At 37.8% G+C, this 19,752-nt stretch overlaps 2 protein-coding genes across 3 annotated transcripts in view; one reads left to right on the top strand and one right to left on the bottom strand.

The window, feature by feature from the left end:
* METTL15 (methyltransferase 15, mitochondrial 12S rRNA N4-cytidine) overlaps positions 1-19,602 on the bottom strand; it is a 96,893-nt gene extending 77,291 nt beyond the window's left edge. The window contains exons 1-2 of one of the 2 annotated variants that reach the window (XM_069804021.1): positions 19,463-19,602; positions 17,330-17,609 (exon numbers count right to left, since the gene is read on the bottom strand). In XM_069804021.1, coding sequence (XP_069660122.1) covers positions 17,330-17,593 — 264 coding nt within the window. In that variant the 5' untranslated portion in view covers positions 17,594-17,609; positions 19,463-19,602. Of the gene's footprint in view, positions 1-17,329; positions 17,610-18,623; positions 19,266-19,462 lie in introns of those variants that run through there. The other variant, XM_069804022.1, reaches the window with a different exon arrangement.
* Positions 19,603-19,668: 66 nt separating this feature from the next.
* The window catches only part of KIF18A (kinesin family member 18A), a 45,325-nt gene continuing 45,241 nt past the window's right edge, over positions 19,669-19,752 (top strand). The window contains exon 1 of the mRNA XM_069804019.1: positions 19,669-19,742. The gene's annotated coding sequence lies outside the window, so the exon portion shown is untranslated. The remainder of the gene's footprint in view (positions 19,743-19,752) is intronic.

Raw genomic sequence — 19,752 nt, forward strand, 5'->3', positions numbered from 1 at the left:
ACTTGCTGAGCAAAAATAAAGACATTCCTAAACCACTTAGGAAAATTCTTCACGAAACCATAAAAAACACAGGGCTAAGAGTATGTTTCCAAGTGTACTTATTGGAGTGTTTGTTAAATTATTTTAACTATTATAGCCTCTGAAATCGTTCTAAAATTGGTACCTTGTTTCATGCCTCAGCAGGTGGTAAAATTTATCTTCTGGATTTTCCAAATGCCAGCTCCATCAGGTTCTGAGCACTTCCTCTCATTACCCACTCAGAGCCAGGTCAACAAGACAGCATTTTTGCATAACATTTGCTGAAATGAAGTCTTAATTCTCTAACTATTCTCTAACTATTCTGGCATCACTTGTCCAAGGAAGAGCCACTAATACTTCACAAAGGAATCACATCACACAACTTTATCACTGAAGATAGTACTACTGCTGTTACTGTACAAACCAGAATATGAGTTCCCAAATTACTGAGTTTAAAATCCAAGCTACAAGTCTCCACCACATAAATTTTTTCCTAAATCTTCTGCATAGAGCAAGAAAAGTTTAGCTGAAATGGAAGATTTCTATCTGATTTTACTCTATCTAAAAAGTGGATACCTCCAAGTACAGGTTTATTCTCCTCAATGACTGTAAGGCAGGTGGAAACTTTGCTTTAAGTCTTTACTACTTCTTTCAAATTGAAAAAGATGCTTTGAAATATGCTGCATTTTTCTCTTAAAAGAATTAAATTTACTGCTAGTTTCTAGGATATTTTTTTGATGATCATATTCAAAATATCTAAGCATCTTCACAAACAGAAGAAATAAAAACACCTACATGAAAAAGTTACGACCACAAACCTATTTAAAAATGTAGGGTTTTAAATCACACTATATGCAAAACCAAATGAATAGATACTGTGATGGAGAATAACACTACACTTGGGGAAACAGGAAGAATTTGTAGAAGAGGAGAGGAACTAGATAAAAATCAAGACAACAAAGGAAAAATGCATGAAGGAGGAAACCCTATAGAAAGGAAGAAGGCTAAGAATGAACTCCATCAGTAAACCTTCCATTCCCATGAGAAAGTTAATGTGACAGAAATCTACAATCCAGAAAAACAAGAAAATCACATTCAAAGAACAAATTTCAGAGCTAACTGAATGATTGTTTTAGGAGAGAACAGAACACCTTCCATCACTGCTGTTCGATATGAAATTGGGCTTCGATGAGGACAAGACAGGAAATGTGGAAAAGGAGTCCCTTAGGACTCTCTCTGGTCCAATACAACATCTGAAGGCTCCAGCAATTTTCTGTGGAGGACTATTAACATTGGTTTTATACAGCTGTAGCAGATGGCATGATTCACTTCTCTCAAAATACAAGAGCTCAGGGAACCTGATGGTATTATCAGGCACCAAGTTAGAACAAATTAAAAAAAAAGTGCCTTTCATGCAAATATTAAAACTATGGATATCATGTTGCAGGGAGAGGGCTAATATTTAACACTTTTTTTTTAGAGAGATCAATCAAACTTGAAAAAAGACTATGCCAGTGATATTGCACAAATATAACGCTCAACTTTTTTTTTTCCTTCCCCTCCTCACAGATGTCCTTAAACTACTGTCGAAGCATTAAAGGTAATACAAGGTAGAAAAATAATCATTCTCTACGTCCCCCTGCTGTTAGGCTTCCATTAGCACCTGCTGTTGGGCACTGCCAGAGACTGGACACCTGGTCAGGTATACTTCTGTGGTGAACCACTACTATATTACTGATGGTCTTGTGATTTCACAAGATCTTTAGATCTGAAGAGCTTGAGAGAGGGAAAACTGTTCAAGAGAAAAAGAATATGTAATCAAAATACCTTCTACCTCCTTAAGTCTCTAGAAAGACATTTCTTTACCATCCCAGCTTCAGTATTTATCACATATGGAAGTAGCATAGAAAATTTCTGAAAGCTCAAAACTTTGTCTCAAAGGTTTTAAAAACAAGTAACTCAGTTGCAAAGATAGCCACCATCCATTCAAGTTTTCACTCCTCAGTTCTCAGCTGGAGTAAGCAGGAGTCCCACACAAAGCCAGCAAGGTTTTATTTAATAATGCAAATGATAAAAAACCAAACCAAAACAAACAAACCAACCTTGCTTTTCTCTCAAGACCCTGAAGTTGTTTTTCCCTTAATGAAAGACAGACAGATTCAAGACGTCCTGCTTCCCCCCACCCCCAATATAGCTCTTTGCCTCCTCAAGCTGTATCATGGAAATAAACACACACACACAAAGGAACTGAAGAACAGGAGGGAAAAAGGCTCCAATGATACTGGAAACCACTGCCATCATCTGGGGATGATGGGCAGGCACTGGGACAAAGGAAAGCCATTCATTGTTATAAAACAGGGTACAACACAAGATGAACATCAGAAACAAAAACTAGCAAAATTGAAAATGTAATCTACAAGTCAACAAAAAAAATAATTTTTAAGAAATTTTGCATAATGCTTACAAAAGTTTAGGAAAAGTGAAAAATATTCATCAGTGCTAACAGGACAGTTCTTAATGAAGACAACTTTTAAAAAATCCTCAAAAGACTCTAAACATCTGTAAATCCACAGGCATGGTAATGAGCACAATTACCAAATATGTGACCTAACGGGGGAAAAAAAAAAAAATTCAGAGTACTATAAAAATCATAAAGAGGATAGTAAAAGATAATGGCAATGGCAGGTCTATTCCACAGAAGCAAGATCTTAAAACACACAAATTTTAACAGCAAAGAACAATTAATGTAAGTTGCTAAAAACAAAATACTTCAGTGGGATGTCAATCAGTAACACAGAGCTGACAACTGTGCTTTAATTAAATTTGAGACTGTTACCAATTAGTTAGTCTAGAGCACTACAGGCTTCATGCTGCCTATGACTCAGTGCACTGACTCATCCAGTAAAACTTTTCTTGCTGAAGAACTATCCAGGCACCCGCAAGGAAGCAAGATCAAAAGGAAAGTAGCTTCACTGACCTTCTTCGCAAAAGTCGTTTTAAAATTAGATGACCAAAAGTATATGCTGACACAACTGCCCAAATAGGTTTATGAAGGAGAGAATTTCAGGAGCATTGTTTTAACTCCATTTCAGATAAGCATCTCAGAAAAAAAAAAAAATCAAAATACAAGTAATGTTTTGTACAGTTTGAAGCTGAAGCAGCAGATTTTAAATCTTTTTTATAAGCTGCTCAAGTATATTATTTATTAATAATAAAATATCTATCATTTTTCATTGAAAGATCCTGTTTTCTGCCGCTTAAAGTCCTGACTGATTTTAACAATTGGAGGCTGAAATTTTTCTATGTCAGAAGTAAGGTCTTCAGCTGATGGGGGGATACGGGAATGTGACAAAAAGTCTTCAGCCATTCCCTGTTCAGAGAAAAAAAAATTTGCTTAGATTTTAAAATTAGAACAATTCTACCATTGCACTAAGCAATAATGGCATTTTCAAGTTCCAAAATAAAAATAACAGAAGGACAATCCTGCATGAAAGACTCTTCTATTGATATTCTCAAGGACCTCCGAAAACTTGCTAGATTTAAAAGCAAGACTTCTTTCCCAGTTGTTCTTTTGTGAATGCTCAGGCTATGATACCTAAGCTGCCAAGCACAGGATCTCAGAAAAGGAAAACTGTCTCTCTTGCTCTTTCAGATTCTGCTCTGATAGTTCCGATACAGAAGGAGCAAAGAGTGGATGAGAAGTGTCCAGACCCAAGACAGGCAGCCTGTTGAGAAGCCCTACAGTTCAAACTGTTGCAAACATCTTATTGTTCCTCAAAACAACCAGCTGCTCATATCATCTTCAGCTCTAGCTGCACACTGGCCCTGTAGTCACAGGTTGGATCAGCTTGTTTATTCGCCTGAAAACCAAGTGCAAGTAAATTGATAGTTTTGGTGTGAGCTCATTCCATGGCTGCACAATCAGCGGAGCAAGAGAGGAAGCAAGAATGTAAATCCAGATAGCAGCACATGCAATGCAGCTTGAGATCTGTTAAGCCATATGATAAGCAGGACCAGACAAACTTGAAAAAGAACTTAAGAGTTGTATTTTAGGCCTGGAGCAAAGGGTGGAACAGGTAAAGCTCCCGAGGGTTAAAACAAGCATGAATGTTAGAATTGAGAGAATCTTTAATTAAAGCACGTTTTCCCCAGAACCTACACTAGGATTTACAGATCTCAGTATTTAACATTAATTTTTACCAATTGAAAAAGCTCTAACTTCACTGGGAACTGGCATACTTCATATCCTTCTCACAGCTAAGTCAGAGAACGACAACCTACCAAAGATCAGTACTAAGGGTATGGTTTCACAAGATGTCAAGTGGGGAGGGGTGGATGGAGGAAAAACAAGGAGCAATTCTGCACTATCTTCTCCTGTGCAAGTCTTCCTTCTTCTAGTTCATTTCTCCCAGCACTGGTGCTTACTAGGTACTTCCATAAGCCAATTTAACTTACCAGCATGGCACAGAAAACTAATACAGAAGAAAAAGCTACATTGTTTTCTGCCACATTAGTGTGTTTAACTGATTTGCAGAACAGTCAGGAGCATATGGAAATGGAGATGTGTGGGAAGCAGGGAAGCTGGACTTGCCCCCTTCAGTGGCAGCAAGACATTTCACTAGCTTACCTGTTCAGCCTGGCTCTTCCAGCAAACCCTGTAGAAATGAATTAGCCACTTCATTTCCTTTTCAAAAGCAAAGCAACATTGGAAATTGCAGTATCCAACACAGTAATTAAGAAATGCACTCAGCTGACAGATGAACACTGGAACCTCTGCCACGCAGCTCTTGTACGATTCTCAGGAGATCGCTACACCAAGCGGGTAGGTCACATTACTAGTTCTCATTTTTCCGGCTGTAAAACTCAGGAACTCTAGATCTGCTTCCCAGACATGCTGTGACCTCAACAACTGCAAGTGGATGTCACTCCAATGTGTTTCTAAGCTCCAAACCAAATGTTTAACTCAAAATATTAACCTCTTCGAAAAAGCAGGACAAGGGGCATTTCCTCTTGGGTACCCAAAGCATAATTTTGGTACTGATGCCTCTAAGTTCTGCAAAGTAGAAGTAATATTACTGTGCTACCTTATAGGACAGCTGTAAAGATAAATTCTGCATAATGAATTCACATAAATGACTTTACGATGATAATCTGTGAAGGGATATAATTCAAGAGACAAAAATCTGAATTCAAAGCATACTTTGAGTAGTGAACAGCATATAAGACATCTCCATGTACAAGAACAAAAGAACTTAGTCACCCAGCACTCTCCGGCTATGCTTACCTTAGCAGGCCAGTGCAAGAAGAGTCTCAAAAGGGCAGAACAACCATTTTTGTCTGAGACCCTACACACGTGCCAGTGGGATTTAATTCAGACCGTTTCTACTTTGGTTCTTCAGGCTGAATACTTATTAACAGTTGGAGCAAAAGGTGCACCCTCAGCATCCATCTCCTGGCTCAGTCTGAAGAAATCCAGTTTGTGCACTGCAAGGTGAACCATCTGCCTCAGGCAGGGACAATCAATACATTCTCTCAAGAGCAGATTCTTTACTCAAGAACTGAAATGCTAATGCAGATGAACCTTACATTTTGCTAAAAACGAAGTGGTTGGTTTTTTTAAATGTAATTTTTTAAAATATAATTTTTAAATGTAATTATGTTTTAAACCATATTTTTAAAAATTTAATCTAAAAGCATTTTCCAAAGGAAGCTCACAAAATACAGAAACCATTAATGCAATCTGGGAAACCTTTTAATGCCACAATTTTAAGTGACAATTAAACAATTCAGTTATCCTCTACTGCATTATTAAAACCCTACAACTTAGGAAACAGAGGACATAAATGATACCTGTCATGCCAAGATGCATTTTTCATATATTTAGCTTAGTCTTCTGTAATACTTGTATGATGCTCCAGTCAACTTCCTTTCTCTCAGTAGAGTCAAGATTGGACATAAAATACAGACCACGTGTAATGCAACTTTTTTATGCCTGTATCTGTACAAACAATACCTGTTCAACCATAAACCAATGGTTAGACCGGTAGTTGTACAAATACAGTCCTAAGTTCAAAAGTATTTTTTACACATTTGCTGCAAAAAAAGATCATTCTTATTAATGCTTCCAGTATACCAACTACAGAAATCCAAAAATACTGCAGAAAGTCATCTGAAGTGCTACTTTTCTTTCTATAGGCCAAAAAAGCTGCTAAATATTTTTGCTATAGAAATCTAGTGTACTTAGTGTCTCTTCATGTTATTACACCAGATCAAAACTGTCTGTAGTGAATAACCATTTAACCTACTCTAAGCCATGCTCAAAACATCTGAAGAAAATCATAAACCAAATTATTTACAAAAATTAAGGTAAACTTTTTAATGTCTCACCAAGAAGTAATTAAAGTAGTACAGCAGAGCTTAAAATTACCTGACAGTGTCTGCAAAATTCTTCTAAAAAGGAAATCCAACCAGATCATCTCACCATGATTAAATAATCCAGATGAGCCTGGGAATATTTTATAACTCCTTACAACATTACAATGAATCACATCTTGGACATTATTCCAAATGATCTATGCAATACAAAGGAACCCTATTTCTGTTACAAAAATATGTGTATACTAGAAAGCTCTCTAAATAACAGAAAAGTACTATAATATTGAGGAAAAAACCCACACAACTAATTAAGTGCTAGTTGAGGCCAAGTAAGAGTTTACTACTTCAGAAATAAGTGGTTTACATTCTACTAAGAAGGGCTTTTCAATAGGATACCATTTCCCGAGGTCACTTTGTCATTTTTATACCTTCCCTAGATAACTGTTTGCTTATAAATGCAAGGGCAGCAAAGAGGTCCGCATTCAGTCCTGCTGAACAATTACACAGCTACAAAATTCATTTTAAAAAGATAAACCCTCTCTACTCAAACAAAACATACACTATGTACACTCATTTCAGACTTCGCAACAGCAATATCGCTGGGTTTAGAGAATGGCATCTGGCAAAACTTCCAAAACGTTTAATCAGATCATATTTCTAGAACTATTAGAAATCTAGAACTATTTTTGCTAGAGCAAAAATACTGACAAAAAGATTTATCAATCTGAGGTCATTTTTTTCTCCATGACACTAGCAGGTAATAGAATTATCCATGAGAAAACAGAATGTTTCTATGAATCTTTCTCCTCTTCTGCTCTGTTGGGGGTGCACTTACTGCTCTGCTACAAGTGACATCTGTTGAAAGAACATACCTCATGTAAGCTGAAAGATGTGCAGCTTCTCAAAGCCATTTAACAAGGACTTTGGACTAATCTTGAAAAGCAAGTTTACCTACCTACCCCTGATTAATTCCAAAGCACGTATCTATAAATTTTAATTACTACATTTCTCAGTTTTAAGCGCTGCTTCTTCAGTGGACTCAAGATGTGGCTTACCATGGATAAGGCTTTTGCATCCTCCCCATTTATCCCAAATCCGTTCATTGCACCTATCACTATGTCCTATCTAATGCATGCATAGATCAACCATGTAGAGAAAGGATTATCTTTTTATTTTTGCACAACTACCTAAGAATTTGTCTTTGATTCCCGTTAAATATACAAAAAATAAAAAGGCATACTTGTTTCATATGCCTGCCAAAAGGCAGGGCTTTTAAAATTATTTTAAATAAAATGGATTGTTAAAAAATGTTGGCACAGTGAGACATGCTATAAAAGCTGGTTACTCATGGGATTGCAACAAAGATTTGTTAGTAGAGAAATCTACTTTCAGAGAAATGCTGGAAGGGTTTTAATATTTCTCTAAATACATTAAGAAACTGTACACAAAGTCACAGCTGAAAAAAATTATTAAAACAAACACTTTGCTGTTATTCACATGCAAATAAGAAAAATTATCCTAGAACTAAGAAAATGAGAGGTCAAAGATAGTCCAAGATATTCTTGCATTTTTATCAGGATATTTTTATACCATTGCAATTTAGTAAGAAGCATTATTTAGTCTTTAGCATACTAATAACGTTTCCTCTCTCTTATGAGAATTTAAAATATTTTGCAGAGATGTTCAGTTTCATAAGGTAAATCAGACATATCTGTTTTTAAACTAGAGAGTATCTATTTTGGGCTTTAATAATGTTTCAAAACTATTGCCTCACAGAAGGGAAAATATAATTACAAATCTAGAGAATCACATACTGCACACAGACATACAGATACTCTGAAGTCCCTACCTTCCATTCTGAAAGTTGCAATTTGCATTCTATTACTTCTATAAGGAGCTCTGGAAATAAAAGATGACTTACTATTTATGTTCGAATGTCATCTCAACTTCAATCAACAACAAAATACTGCCATGTTATGACATAAAATTATTTAACAATGAAAAAGGAATAAAAAAGGAACTTATGGAAAATAAAAACATCTGTGGCAAAAAAGTGGTCGAGGTTACCCTGTAGAGTAAAGCAGTCATTCCAAGTTGCCCTGCAGCAAACTTCAAAAAGTTGGAAACATATGCAAGGTAAACAAGCTTTCCAAAACTCTGCACCTACCACCAAAAAGGTGATGCTGATGACACTGCTATGAAATGCATAAGCAGCTACAGTGTACAGATTAAGCCACAGATTTATAGAGGCACAATTCCCATCCAAACCTTGTTCAGGTATACAAGAGATGAACTTGTCAATGAAAATATTATACAGGGATTAAAAAAGTCTTATGCCTTATGACATCACCTGCCAGAAAATAAAGATGACCAAAGCAAACATCTTATAGTTCTATACTTTTGCTAATAGTAATATACTACACAATACAAACCATTTTTTCGGGTATCTAGTAGAGATAAAAGAAGCAAAGTACACAGCAAAAAAGAATTTTAGTTGTAAGCAAAAAATACCTATCAGTGCTATACAGTACATGTCTTTCACCTATGTAAAAAGTTATCACATGTAATTTTAAAAAATAAAGACTGACAGATAGAACATAACTGGACTGTAATTTTTTTCCAAAAGCACCTCTGAGAGAATACAAAATGATAAAAAAGTTGTTTACACTCCAAGTCTAACAATCTACATTACAAAAAGAAATCTAAATAAATAGTTGGCATTTTGTAGGAAAACAACCTTCTCTCATAATGTATTAAGTACAACATAAAATGATTTTCCAATACTGGTCTATTCAACAATTCAACATAATGCAACCATTATTACCCATTTTTCACATTCATCTCATCGGTACGCTAACAGAGGATGCTACTAAATTATACTAGTATACAGCTGAACTATCTGTGAGATCACTGACTAGGTCTGCATATTCAAGCATTTCTGTAACTTGCATTCTCTGTCAACCATCTCCACATCATTCCACACAGAAGGGGAAAAAAGGTTATTATGAATATGATATTTTGAAGCACCCATCAATCATAATCAATCAACAGCCTCAAAATTAATTTCAAATTTATTTTCTTCACAAGGGTTCAATTTTCTGATTACAGCTAAATATGAAACAGCAATTTTATAGGCAAGATACTCCCTTCTTTACTTATGAACGTTTTTTTGTATTAAAACATTAAAAAAAGGCATTTTACCTCTTCTTTGTTATTGCTTTGCCTTCTTCACTTATTTTCTAAAACTGCATACCTTAATCTGTGATCTTGATTCTACAGAAAATACTGGAATACTCCACCTGTAAACATCTACAATTTATCTTAAAATACATGAGGGCTTTCTCAGTCATCAGTTGTAGGTCCTTCACAGAAGCGTGGCAGAAGTCCATTCGCTGGTAAACCACTCTAATCCTCACGCATCCAGAAGCAAAGGGAGCCGCATCCCAGACCCTCTAGTGTGTGCCAAGTGGCATTCCTTGCATAGTGTGAAGCCTGCCAGCCAAACACTGCATTTCATGTAACTGAGTGAAACACCCAGAAAGATTACTGGGAGCAAATTTTTTCAATGCAACAGAACACAGATGAGCCCTTTCCCCCTCCCTCTCAGATCAACAGCAAGAGAAGCAAACAAAAACCACCATCACCTGCCTTTGACACCTGCTTTTAGACAGCTCTGGCAGGCCTCGCTTCCGTATGCGTTATTTACTTTACTCATTTTCCTAAGAGTAATGTTGTCTGGAATTAGATTAAATGACAATATGACTCAAGCACACCATTATTAACATTTCGATAGGAAATTAAAATTTCAGTGTCTGAATGACTTCACTAGACTTAGCAAGACAGAGCTGATTTCCTCAGCTACCTCGGAAGAAACTTCTTTCCTCAATTATAACTGAGGAGATATTTAAGATGCAATGAAAATTTTACAAACACTCAACTGAAAATCTAATCCATTCTTTAATATTTATGGTTAGCCAACCCAAAAAAAGACACGTACATGGTTTAGGTAAGTCTTGGCCACCAGGTGCCCACAGCAATTTGACATTATATAATACAACTTTTTATAAAGAGGGAGCCTGAAACAATATTAATTGTGTTTTAAACACTGAAATCAACTATTATAAAAGTATCTTCCCAAGCTGCCAAGCACCACCAAACACCACTGGAATGAAGATGATGTGCTCAGAAACTCTGGGAAGAAAAAATATTTTTAGAAAAATAATCAGACCATACATTTGGATGACTTCAGATACCCGTTAACTTTAAACATCAGATTTGGTCGTTTATAACCTTTTAATTATCTCTTTATGCAGAACAAGCCTGTGCAAAGCTACTCACAACAGGATTATCTTAAACAGAAACACAAGAAAGTAAGAAAAAAAAAAACAACCCCTGCAGATACTTCCCATACTCCAATTGTGATCTTAAATTCCCAGTAATATTTTGTGTGGTAGAAAAAGTCTGTATTCCTGTTTGCAAACTCAAATTCAAATATTTAATACGAAAGCTTAGCCAAAAGGCTGACTAAAGACACACAGTACTAGATGGGGAGGAAATGAGTAGCTACATATATTAATTATCACCCTTTCTGCAACCACAGGCTCACTCAAGTTAAAATTTAAAGGGCTTAGATTACTTTCTGGCGAATTTTATTAGTTTTCCCCAAGAGGTGCAAAGACTAATGCTGTCACAACAGAAAAGAAGAGCATATACAGCGTCATTACAAGCTGAGTCACCCAAAAGCATTGAATCTTGCTTTATTATAACACAGCATCTTAAATAGTCTCCTGAAGCACTACCATTTGTTATGCGATAGAGTGATAACAGCGAGCTAACCCAGTACTACAATAAAATGAAATCTGGCGCATCTGCAGAGTTGTTCACAGTAGGCAGACCAAGTTCCCTTGCTGGTCTCTTTGGAGATAGCAGCTGCAGGCTTCCCTTCCTCTACTGCAATAGAGAAAGATGCAGAACAAAGTTGGTGAGAGCTGGTCTTGTTGTTGCTGATTATAACATTTAGATATGCCTGCTGAGAGCCATGTTGCAGGTGGGAAGAAGAGGTGGTTGGACAGATGCCCAAGAATTACAATCAAAAGATTCTTCCCCGTGCAGCTGTAACCATCAACTTATTCTTCCCCCCCAACCAAGTTCTTTGGTTACTTTCTCTCTAAAGAGCAAAATCTTAAAGTATAAAAAAAGTAAAACTGAAGGGACTTCTTCACCATGCCTTATTCGTACCTTGCCGTCATTCAGATCCAATACATGAATATTTTTCATTTCCTGGTACCACAGTCTAACCACACAGCAGTACCAGCTTCAAAACAGAGAACAGTTGTGCAGTGCTCTCAAATCGTATGTGTTTTAACTTTTCTGTCATTAGGAAATTTATGAGCCCTGTATTTTTGGGGGAGCCACTACAGAAGACAGCAAAGAAAGAAACTTCAGATAATTGAAGAGCATGACTGGACTTTCTCCACCCCCTCAACTGACAAGCTGTTCATGAACACCATCTCCTGTCTTGTTTTCTTCCCTGTCCCCTTCCTTCCTCTCTCATGTCATGATGGAAGTCACCCAGGTGCAGATACTGTAGAACTCGAATGACATTTGCTGCCATCACATTGTTAAATAATACCCCTTCTACCTTGTTCCTTTATTTAGACTGCTCGTCACAGCAGAGAGCAATCAGTTCTAAGTTAAGGAACTTAAGCATATAGTGTCTGGTTTTCCAAATCCCCATTTAGACACTACCATCATAAAACCAGATAATATTATTACTTTAAATAATAATAGATACTTGAGAGACTATCTTGTGCACATCTTAATCAAAACTTTTTTGAAAATGTTTTCCATTTTCATGCACTACCTTCAAGTGCTAACTTCACCCCCAAAAATCCCCCTTTAAAGTATGATTTTAGCCAAATATTTTAAATAGACAAATAAACATTGGTCTCTATCTGATGAGATTCCATTTTAAAAGTTTCCTATTACACACCACAGCAAATGAATACACTTTGCATACATATGCACTCTACACACATTTTTAGTACACATTTCCCTACACAGCTGTGATCTGAAACCTGGCTAGTCTCTTTCATAAATTCACAACATACACAACCAGGAAATCAGGCAAGACAAGAGTTACTGAAAGGGTACACAGGAATTACATGACCAGATGAAATAACTCTCAAAAAACCCCCAGTAACACTGAAGTATCACAGAAAAAAGCGTGTTCTGTAATTCCCAGAATATTTTCAGAATTTCTTTGTATTAATTTATTGGCCCTTGCAAGTTCCAGTACCTTTCTTCCTGTTTTACAACGAAAGCTTATCTTTATCAATCACCATATAAATCACTGTGCTGCTGCCACAAAAAAATTACCCATACAATTTGCATATGGAAAGATATTTTCAGCATGCTTTCCACCAAAAAAACCCCACACATATAGTTGTCTCTATAGTAAAGAAGACTACATAAATCACTTGCTTTACGTAATCTACTTTCATTTTACAAGTCCAGTGGAAAATAGGCTAAAATAATAAAAACAGTTACTATGTCCATGGAGTGTTGTGCTTTTCCAAAACAAGTATTTCAGCATTTATCTCATGATGCAATTAGTATTCTGTGCCAAACTTGGTATTTTGGTTGCATCCTACAAAATACCTCATACAACTTGAGAACGCAGAATTAATTCTTCCAGGTCCCTTTTCAATTCCTGTTTATCTTGGACACCCTGCGGAAAACTTCAGTTTTGAGAGCCTTTACTGTAAATGGGTTGTTCCAGTTATAAATTATTTGCAGATGGCTTTGGAAGTACTACAGCAAGTACACCGGTCACCAGCATAGCCACATAACTATTTATACACCATGATACTTGGAAAACCTTCTCACAAAACAGAAGTCCACTCTGCAGGGGGCTGTATAGAGAAAGGTTATTTTTGTCCTTAAGAGCTTACGCTCAGTATAAGGCAGAAAAAGAAAAGGAATACTGACATATGGACAAGGATATAAAGAAACTAAGACAACAGTTTCAGAACAATAGACTCTGCTTCTGCGCACCAGCAGTCTACTTCACCTTCAAGTATCACCTATTACTTGACTAACTAGCTCTGCGGAATAGGAAGGAAACAATGATGCTCCAGATCAACAACACCCAACAGTGGCAACAGAACTTCGGGAGGTGAAAGGCTACCGTCTTCAAACTAATTGCAGAGCTCAAGCAGCACTTCAGTGACAGAAGACCAATGTTTAACTGTCAGCAATGTCTTATGCTTCCTCTTGTTATTTTGGAAGGCCACGCTCATACTCTCTCTCAGCTGAAAAAGAATCATTTGACATTTGGATGCATGAAAGTAGTAGCTATCCTGAGAACAATGCAATATATACCTGAAAGACTGAAAGGTAAGCTGATGGCAAAGCCGGATGTTTTTAAGAAGCGCCTCTCTTTCTAGGAGCTAGGTATCACACATTATTTCCAAGACAAAGAGGATACTCCCTTCAGTGAAAGCTGGGTAGTAAAAATAATCTGAATAATTTTATGAAGAATCAAAGAGGATACCTCTGCAAGCTAACTCAAGATGATGTCAGACAAGATCTGTTTGGGGAAAAATTAATTGCCTTATTTTTTTAGATACAAATTAACATAATGAGATACAAAGATCTGATATTAACTCTGTTTCTGATGAATCACTTAAAAACTGGAGAAAAGGGAATGGTCTCATTCACTCTCTCACCTCAAGTTCGACCCTACCATTTAATTTACAGATATTTTAAAAAGCTTCCAGAACTATCATAAACCAGATAATACTCCTAGTGCTTATTATATCTCCATTTTAGTCTATTCTAGATCATATTTAATGCAAAACCATGGATGTCATCAGATTACAGGCTTCCCCATAAAATCTGAGTAGGGTATAATATTTCTTTTTGTTCTAGTTGCAGTTTAACTATTACACATAGAAGCGTGCTGTTTGTGCTGGAGCACTATCAAAATAGTTTCCTAGAGCTTTGCAACCTGTAAGAACCTTTATTATAAGACCCCCATTAAGAATAATTAAAATCTCAAAGTTCCATCCTCTGGCATTCACACTAGAACTTACTGCTAACGAAATTCTTTGTCATATCACTATAGCCATATGACGTGGAAGTGATCCACATCTCTAATTAAAAGGCAAATGACTATTGCAAAGGAAAAAATAGGAAAAAGTAGGGTGAAAATAGGGAAAACATGCTTCTAGATGTCCAAAGACATTCATTCCAAAAATATGATTGGTTCTTCACTACCTTTAAAGTTTATGAGAACAGAGAAAACTCAAGCTGCCCAGACAACTCCAGAAACACTGGTCGAGTACATGTAAAGAACATTAGTGGACTGAGAAGACTAAAATGTAGTTTAGTCAATACAGTAAACTTAAAGAGGAAATTACTTGTGCGTGGATTTACTGCAACAGACTTTGCAATGAGGAGAAGTGAGGTAGATCAGTAAAAACCAATTTGTACAATGTGCTTCAAAGACAGACTACTACAGGGATTTTGTAGAAACAGGCTCTAAGGCAATAAAAGAGGATTCAAAGCTAAGTGGAAATACTATTGCTTAAACCCCTGACAAACAGATTCCACAAAGGAGACAGTCAACAAGAATATTCAGTAGGAGGGTACTAACATCTTTATCTCAGTTGTGACTCACTCAAGTAACATTTATTTTCTTAGGAACCCATACAAGTAAAATGAAAACCCCATTCACTGTCCAAAACCACAGGGAGAATGTTGTCCTTCTAATTGGATTTTCTTTATATTGGCAACTCCTTGTCTTAGAACACAAGGAACAGAGGCCCAAATCAGCTTTTTTATAACAAAGAATGTAACTGGTTTAAAGCAGAATAAAGGAAATCTTCACATGCATAGGAAGAAAGCAGAAAAAAAAAAATTCCAAGATCAGAATATCACATTCCCTGCCCACAAAATAAAGTGGGCATCAACTTCCTAGTCATGACTGTAACCTTAAAAACATAAATTGATACAACAGTCCCAGTTCTATATCCAGGTTAACAGTGTACCACCACTCATGTCAGCAAGAAACTGTCTCAACCTTTGTTCAAAATTTCACCGATGCTTACTCTAGCAAAACTCAGTTGACACATTGCAACCTTTTGCAAACTACTTATTTTCAAAACTTCAGGCTTCAGAAAGTGCTGCAAATATATGATTTACACTGTCTTAAAAAAAAAATGGAAGTGCTGTTATGCTAAACAGGTTAGCCATATTATAAATGCTTCTGTTCAAGGTAACACATTCGTGCTCTCTTAGATCTGTCACTAGTGGTTTACCGCTAGCTTAGGAATCTACAAAACCATGTATACACAGACCTGAAAAAATCCCACCCCAATAAGTTATTTCACATTCATAAATATTTAAATTATCAAAAAGCCTTCAGGGACAACAACAGTTACTCTCCACAGTTTATAACCAGGAATAGAGTTTCTTTTGCAAGTTCTGTTGCCAAGTAAGTTTTTTATATCAATAAACACAGTTTAACAGAATCACTTCATCAGCCTCTTCTTAAATAGAAACTTACACAGCTGCAAAAATACTTCACAGGCAGTGTCACAATTTATATGTTCATTTAATATGTTAAAATTTCACCATAGTTCTGACATCTGAATGAAATCTGAACTCAAAGTTCCTTATGTATTTCACTACTTTAGGCATCTTCAACAGTAGGACACATGCAAGAGCAATGTCTATGTTACAATAATTACGCTATTTGGATTCTCTCTGGTTTTCAAAACATTTACAATGATACATTATCTTCCAAACTAAAGTTCTCACAAGGCAATGCAACAAGATTTGACCGCAACTTTTTGATCCCTGAATCCACCTCAAACTTGATACATCCCTTTGCCACTGTTGGACAACACTGGTTGTGAGTAAAAATAAACAAGCATACACATACACACACTTTGAATTTTCTACTTCCTTATGTATCATTTCAGTCTTTTTAGTAAAACTACACATTGGTAAGCCTAAATTAGTAAGATTCTATGAAGCTAATGTAAAAAGCACTAAAATCACAGATGAAAGTATCTGAAATGTGAAAATCGTCTAAACGTTTAAGTTGTATAAGAAATCCTTTCGACTTCATATTGTATTTAAGATCCCTCAGATGAAAACTATTTCACTGCATATCATTTTTGTAAAGGAAGTGTGTAACAGTATACTTACACTGCATACACCAGTACAATGTAGATATATCAACACTGCAGTGTAGAGAGACCTGAGCTAACCCAGATACCAAAAGGAATCTGCTCAGAGTACCATAGCCAAATAAGACGACCTATAATACTTCCACATTATGCATGTTAAACCATTTCTGGTACCATATGCAGTCATTTTATAACTATAGTACCTCTACAGTGCACCACATTATGCAGTGTAAGCATATCCTAAGGAAATATAGTGCCTCAAACCAAGTGAAACCATGGAAATAACTAACTCAGAACAAAGTATGATGAGGATGATGATTTTTTAAAACCTCCATACTTACTCCCTCTTATAGAAAATGAAGAGAGCTGTTCACAAATTGATGACATAACCATACATACATAAGAACTCCCTAATACTATTAGTAATTAACACAACCCTAGAAAAACACAAGAGCAATCCAGAAAGGCAAGCACAAAAGCAAGAGATTCTTCAAACACTTACTGCAGTTTTAACAAATACTGCTTTTGGGGGGATTCAGGCATGCAGATACCAGATTTTTATTATTTTTAATACAGAGCCTTAATTTGAATTGCAAAACAATTTAGAACCTTTAAAAGGTGCAACTGATTCTTAAACAGCATCCTTTTATTCCTCAACACAAGTTATCCCTACACTGCACAAATTTTTCTGCTGGACTGCTACTAAACCACAAATGTTAATTAATCATTTAACTCACCTGACCTGGCTGGGGGGATATACAATTAACAACCTCCTCCAGCATCACTGGTATGTGCAATCTTCCAAAATTACTGTTTTCCGTACTTTGAGGCAACTCTTCAGTTTCACATTTCTGGACAGTTTTTTCCTTTAGCTCACAGTCAGAAAGCTTTTTTGCAGAAAAATGGATCCTTCTGGCCAAAGTAGCCGCATTTATGGAATTCAGTTTTAAGTTGCGCAGAAACAAACATTTGTAAACTTCGCATAGACACTGAGATAACATTTTGGAGTTGATCAACCTAGAAAAACAGATGTCAGGAATTACTTCGAAACACATATTTAAAACAGTAGGTTTGTTTGAAAAACAAAGTGGAAATGCCGTAAGTGAAGCATTACACAGTCCAAGATGGGCAATTTCATAAATATGTCACATCAGCAAAAAGTGAGAATCTCTTACTTCAACTTGTTCTCAGAATTTTCAGTGTTATCTACCAATCAATCATATTCAAGAAACAATGGTTTTCTTTTCACAAGGAACACCTTTTCCTTTTCATTGCCAGGACTCTAATAATGTTACAATGTCCCAAGATGCTAACATTAAATAACTAATCATATCTGAGCACAATCAGAACAGTGACTTTACTTTCAAATTGTTCCCCACTGTTTTGCCAAACATAATGAGACAACTGCTCTGAATAGTAGCACTCTGGTTGCCAAATTTTCCATATTTCTCGTTAAAAACGGGAATAGACAAATCAAATACTGGAACCATATTTAAAACAGTGCAATAATTTAGTGTTACGTGTGTAGCAAATATATCGTTTTCATCACGCATTACATCTTGTAATACCAAATATTTTGAGCACAGCCAGCAGTAAGAATGCTCTAGAGTGTAACTAACTGAAAGAACACTTGAAACCATGGAAACATCAGAGTGGTCAGCCACAGTTTGTCTTTTAACTACATGGAGAACTGATGTTTTTTCCCCCTCTGTCCAAAACACTCCAAAACCAAGTCAGTAACTTACTAAAAAAGAAGGCTGCATGACTTAAGCAATTTTTTACCTACCATAAAAAAAAACAAACTGAAAGTTTAACATTGGTGACAATAACGCTTTATTTATATGTGCATTTCTTTATGGAGCCAAGACCTTCTGTAATACTGTATTGCATACTGTCTCCTGCCAGGCAGGAAAGTTGCAAACTTTGATGTAAAGCTGTTCAAGAAAGTGCCATCCTACATTTATCCCATTAACAGAAGGGCAACCTTATTTTAACTATCAGATTTTTATTACATGCTTTGCTTGGATTTACCTAGCCAGAGGCTTCACCTATTTTCCCTGCAGATAGGAACATGCTGAGTCAGCACATCTGGAAAAAATCATTCTGGTAATTTAAGCGCCAGCTGGGCAGTATTTCCCCTTAGCTTAAATTTGGCATCACGCATCACTCTACAACCTTGCACAGACATACCACAGCCCCCACGTTTTGCAACAAACCGCAATGCCTCTACAGAAAACATTCTATGAACAGTGCGAACACCAACAATCATCATCCAATTCACACTGCCCTACAATGGCACGGCCCCACGTGTCGTTAGCACTAGGGACACGCTTTGCTCACAACCAAGATCATTCTGCACAACCGGGGATATTTTTTTCCTCAGAAGTGAGCAGAAAGCGTACTTTCTCACAACATGCATGTTAAGCGTCATTCGGGCACAGCCCGAGGCAGCCGCCGGCACAGCGGGACTTGCACCGAAGCGGACGGTAAAGACAGTCGGGGAACAAAAACTCGACCCCGTAACACCTTTTCCCAGAGGCGACCGGAGGAGCGGCGCGCAGCCCGCACCCCAGCCAAGCCAGGCCCCGCGGCGGTGCGCGGGAGCAGGAGGCCGAGGGCTCTTCCCTGCTCCCCGCCCCGGCCAGGCCGCCGGGACGCGACAGGCCGCTGCCCGCCCCACCGGGAAGACCCCCCCCCGCCACCTCCCCGTGGGCTCTGCCCCTCAGCCCCCGCTCACCGACAGCATCGTTCCCCCACACACCCCCCCCACCGCGCCTCTCCTCCACCCAGGCCTCCCGCTCTCCCCCAAGGGGCTCAGAAAGGCGGGAAACACCGCCGCGCCGCCACCTCAGGGCTCCCCCCCCCCGTACCCCAGCCGCCTACGGCCTCCCCAGGACCGAGCCCCAGGGACGACACCCGCCTGCTGGGCCCCGCAGAGCGGCCGCCCCGGCGGCAGCCAGGCGGCAGCCAGGCCCCAGCGGAGACCCGACCGGCGCGGCCGCCCGCCCGTCCTCACACACTCACCGTCGGCGCCGTCGCGCTGGCTGCGTCACGGGGGCGGTGGCCAATGAGGAGGCGGGGGGGGCGGGCCGCTTGTGTTTGAATTCGGCGGCCGGCGTTGGCGGCGGTTGGCTCGGCCGTGGCGCTGAGGTGAGTGGCG

Source organism: Haliaeetus albicilla, chromosome 16 (genome assembly GCF_947461875.1).
Source record: "Haliaeetus albicilla chromosome 16, bHalAlb1.1, whole genome shotgun sequence".
NCBI lineage: Eukaryota > Metazoa > Chordata > Aves > Accipitriformes > Accipitridae > Haliaeetus > Haliaeetus albicilla.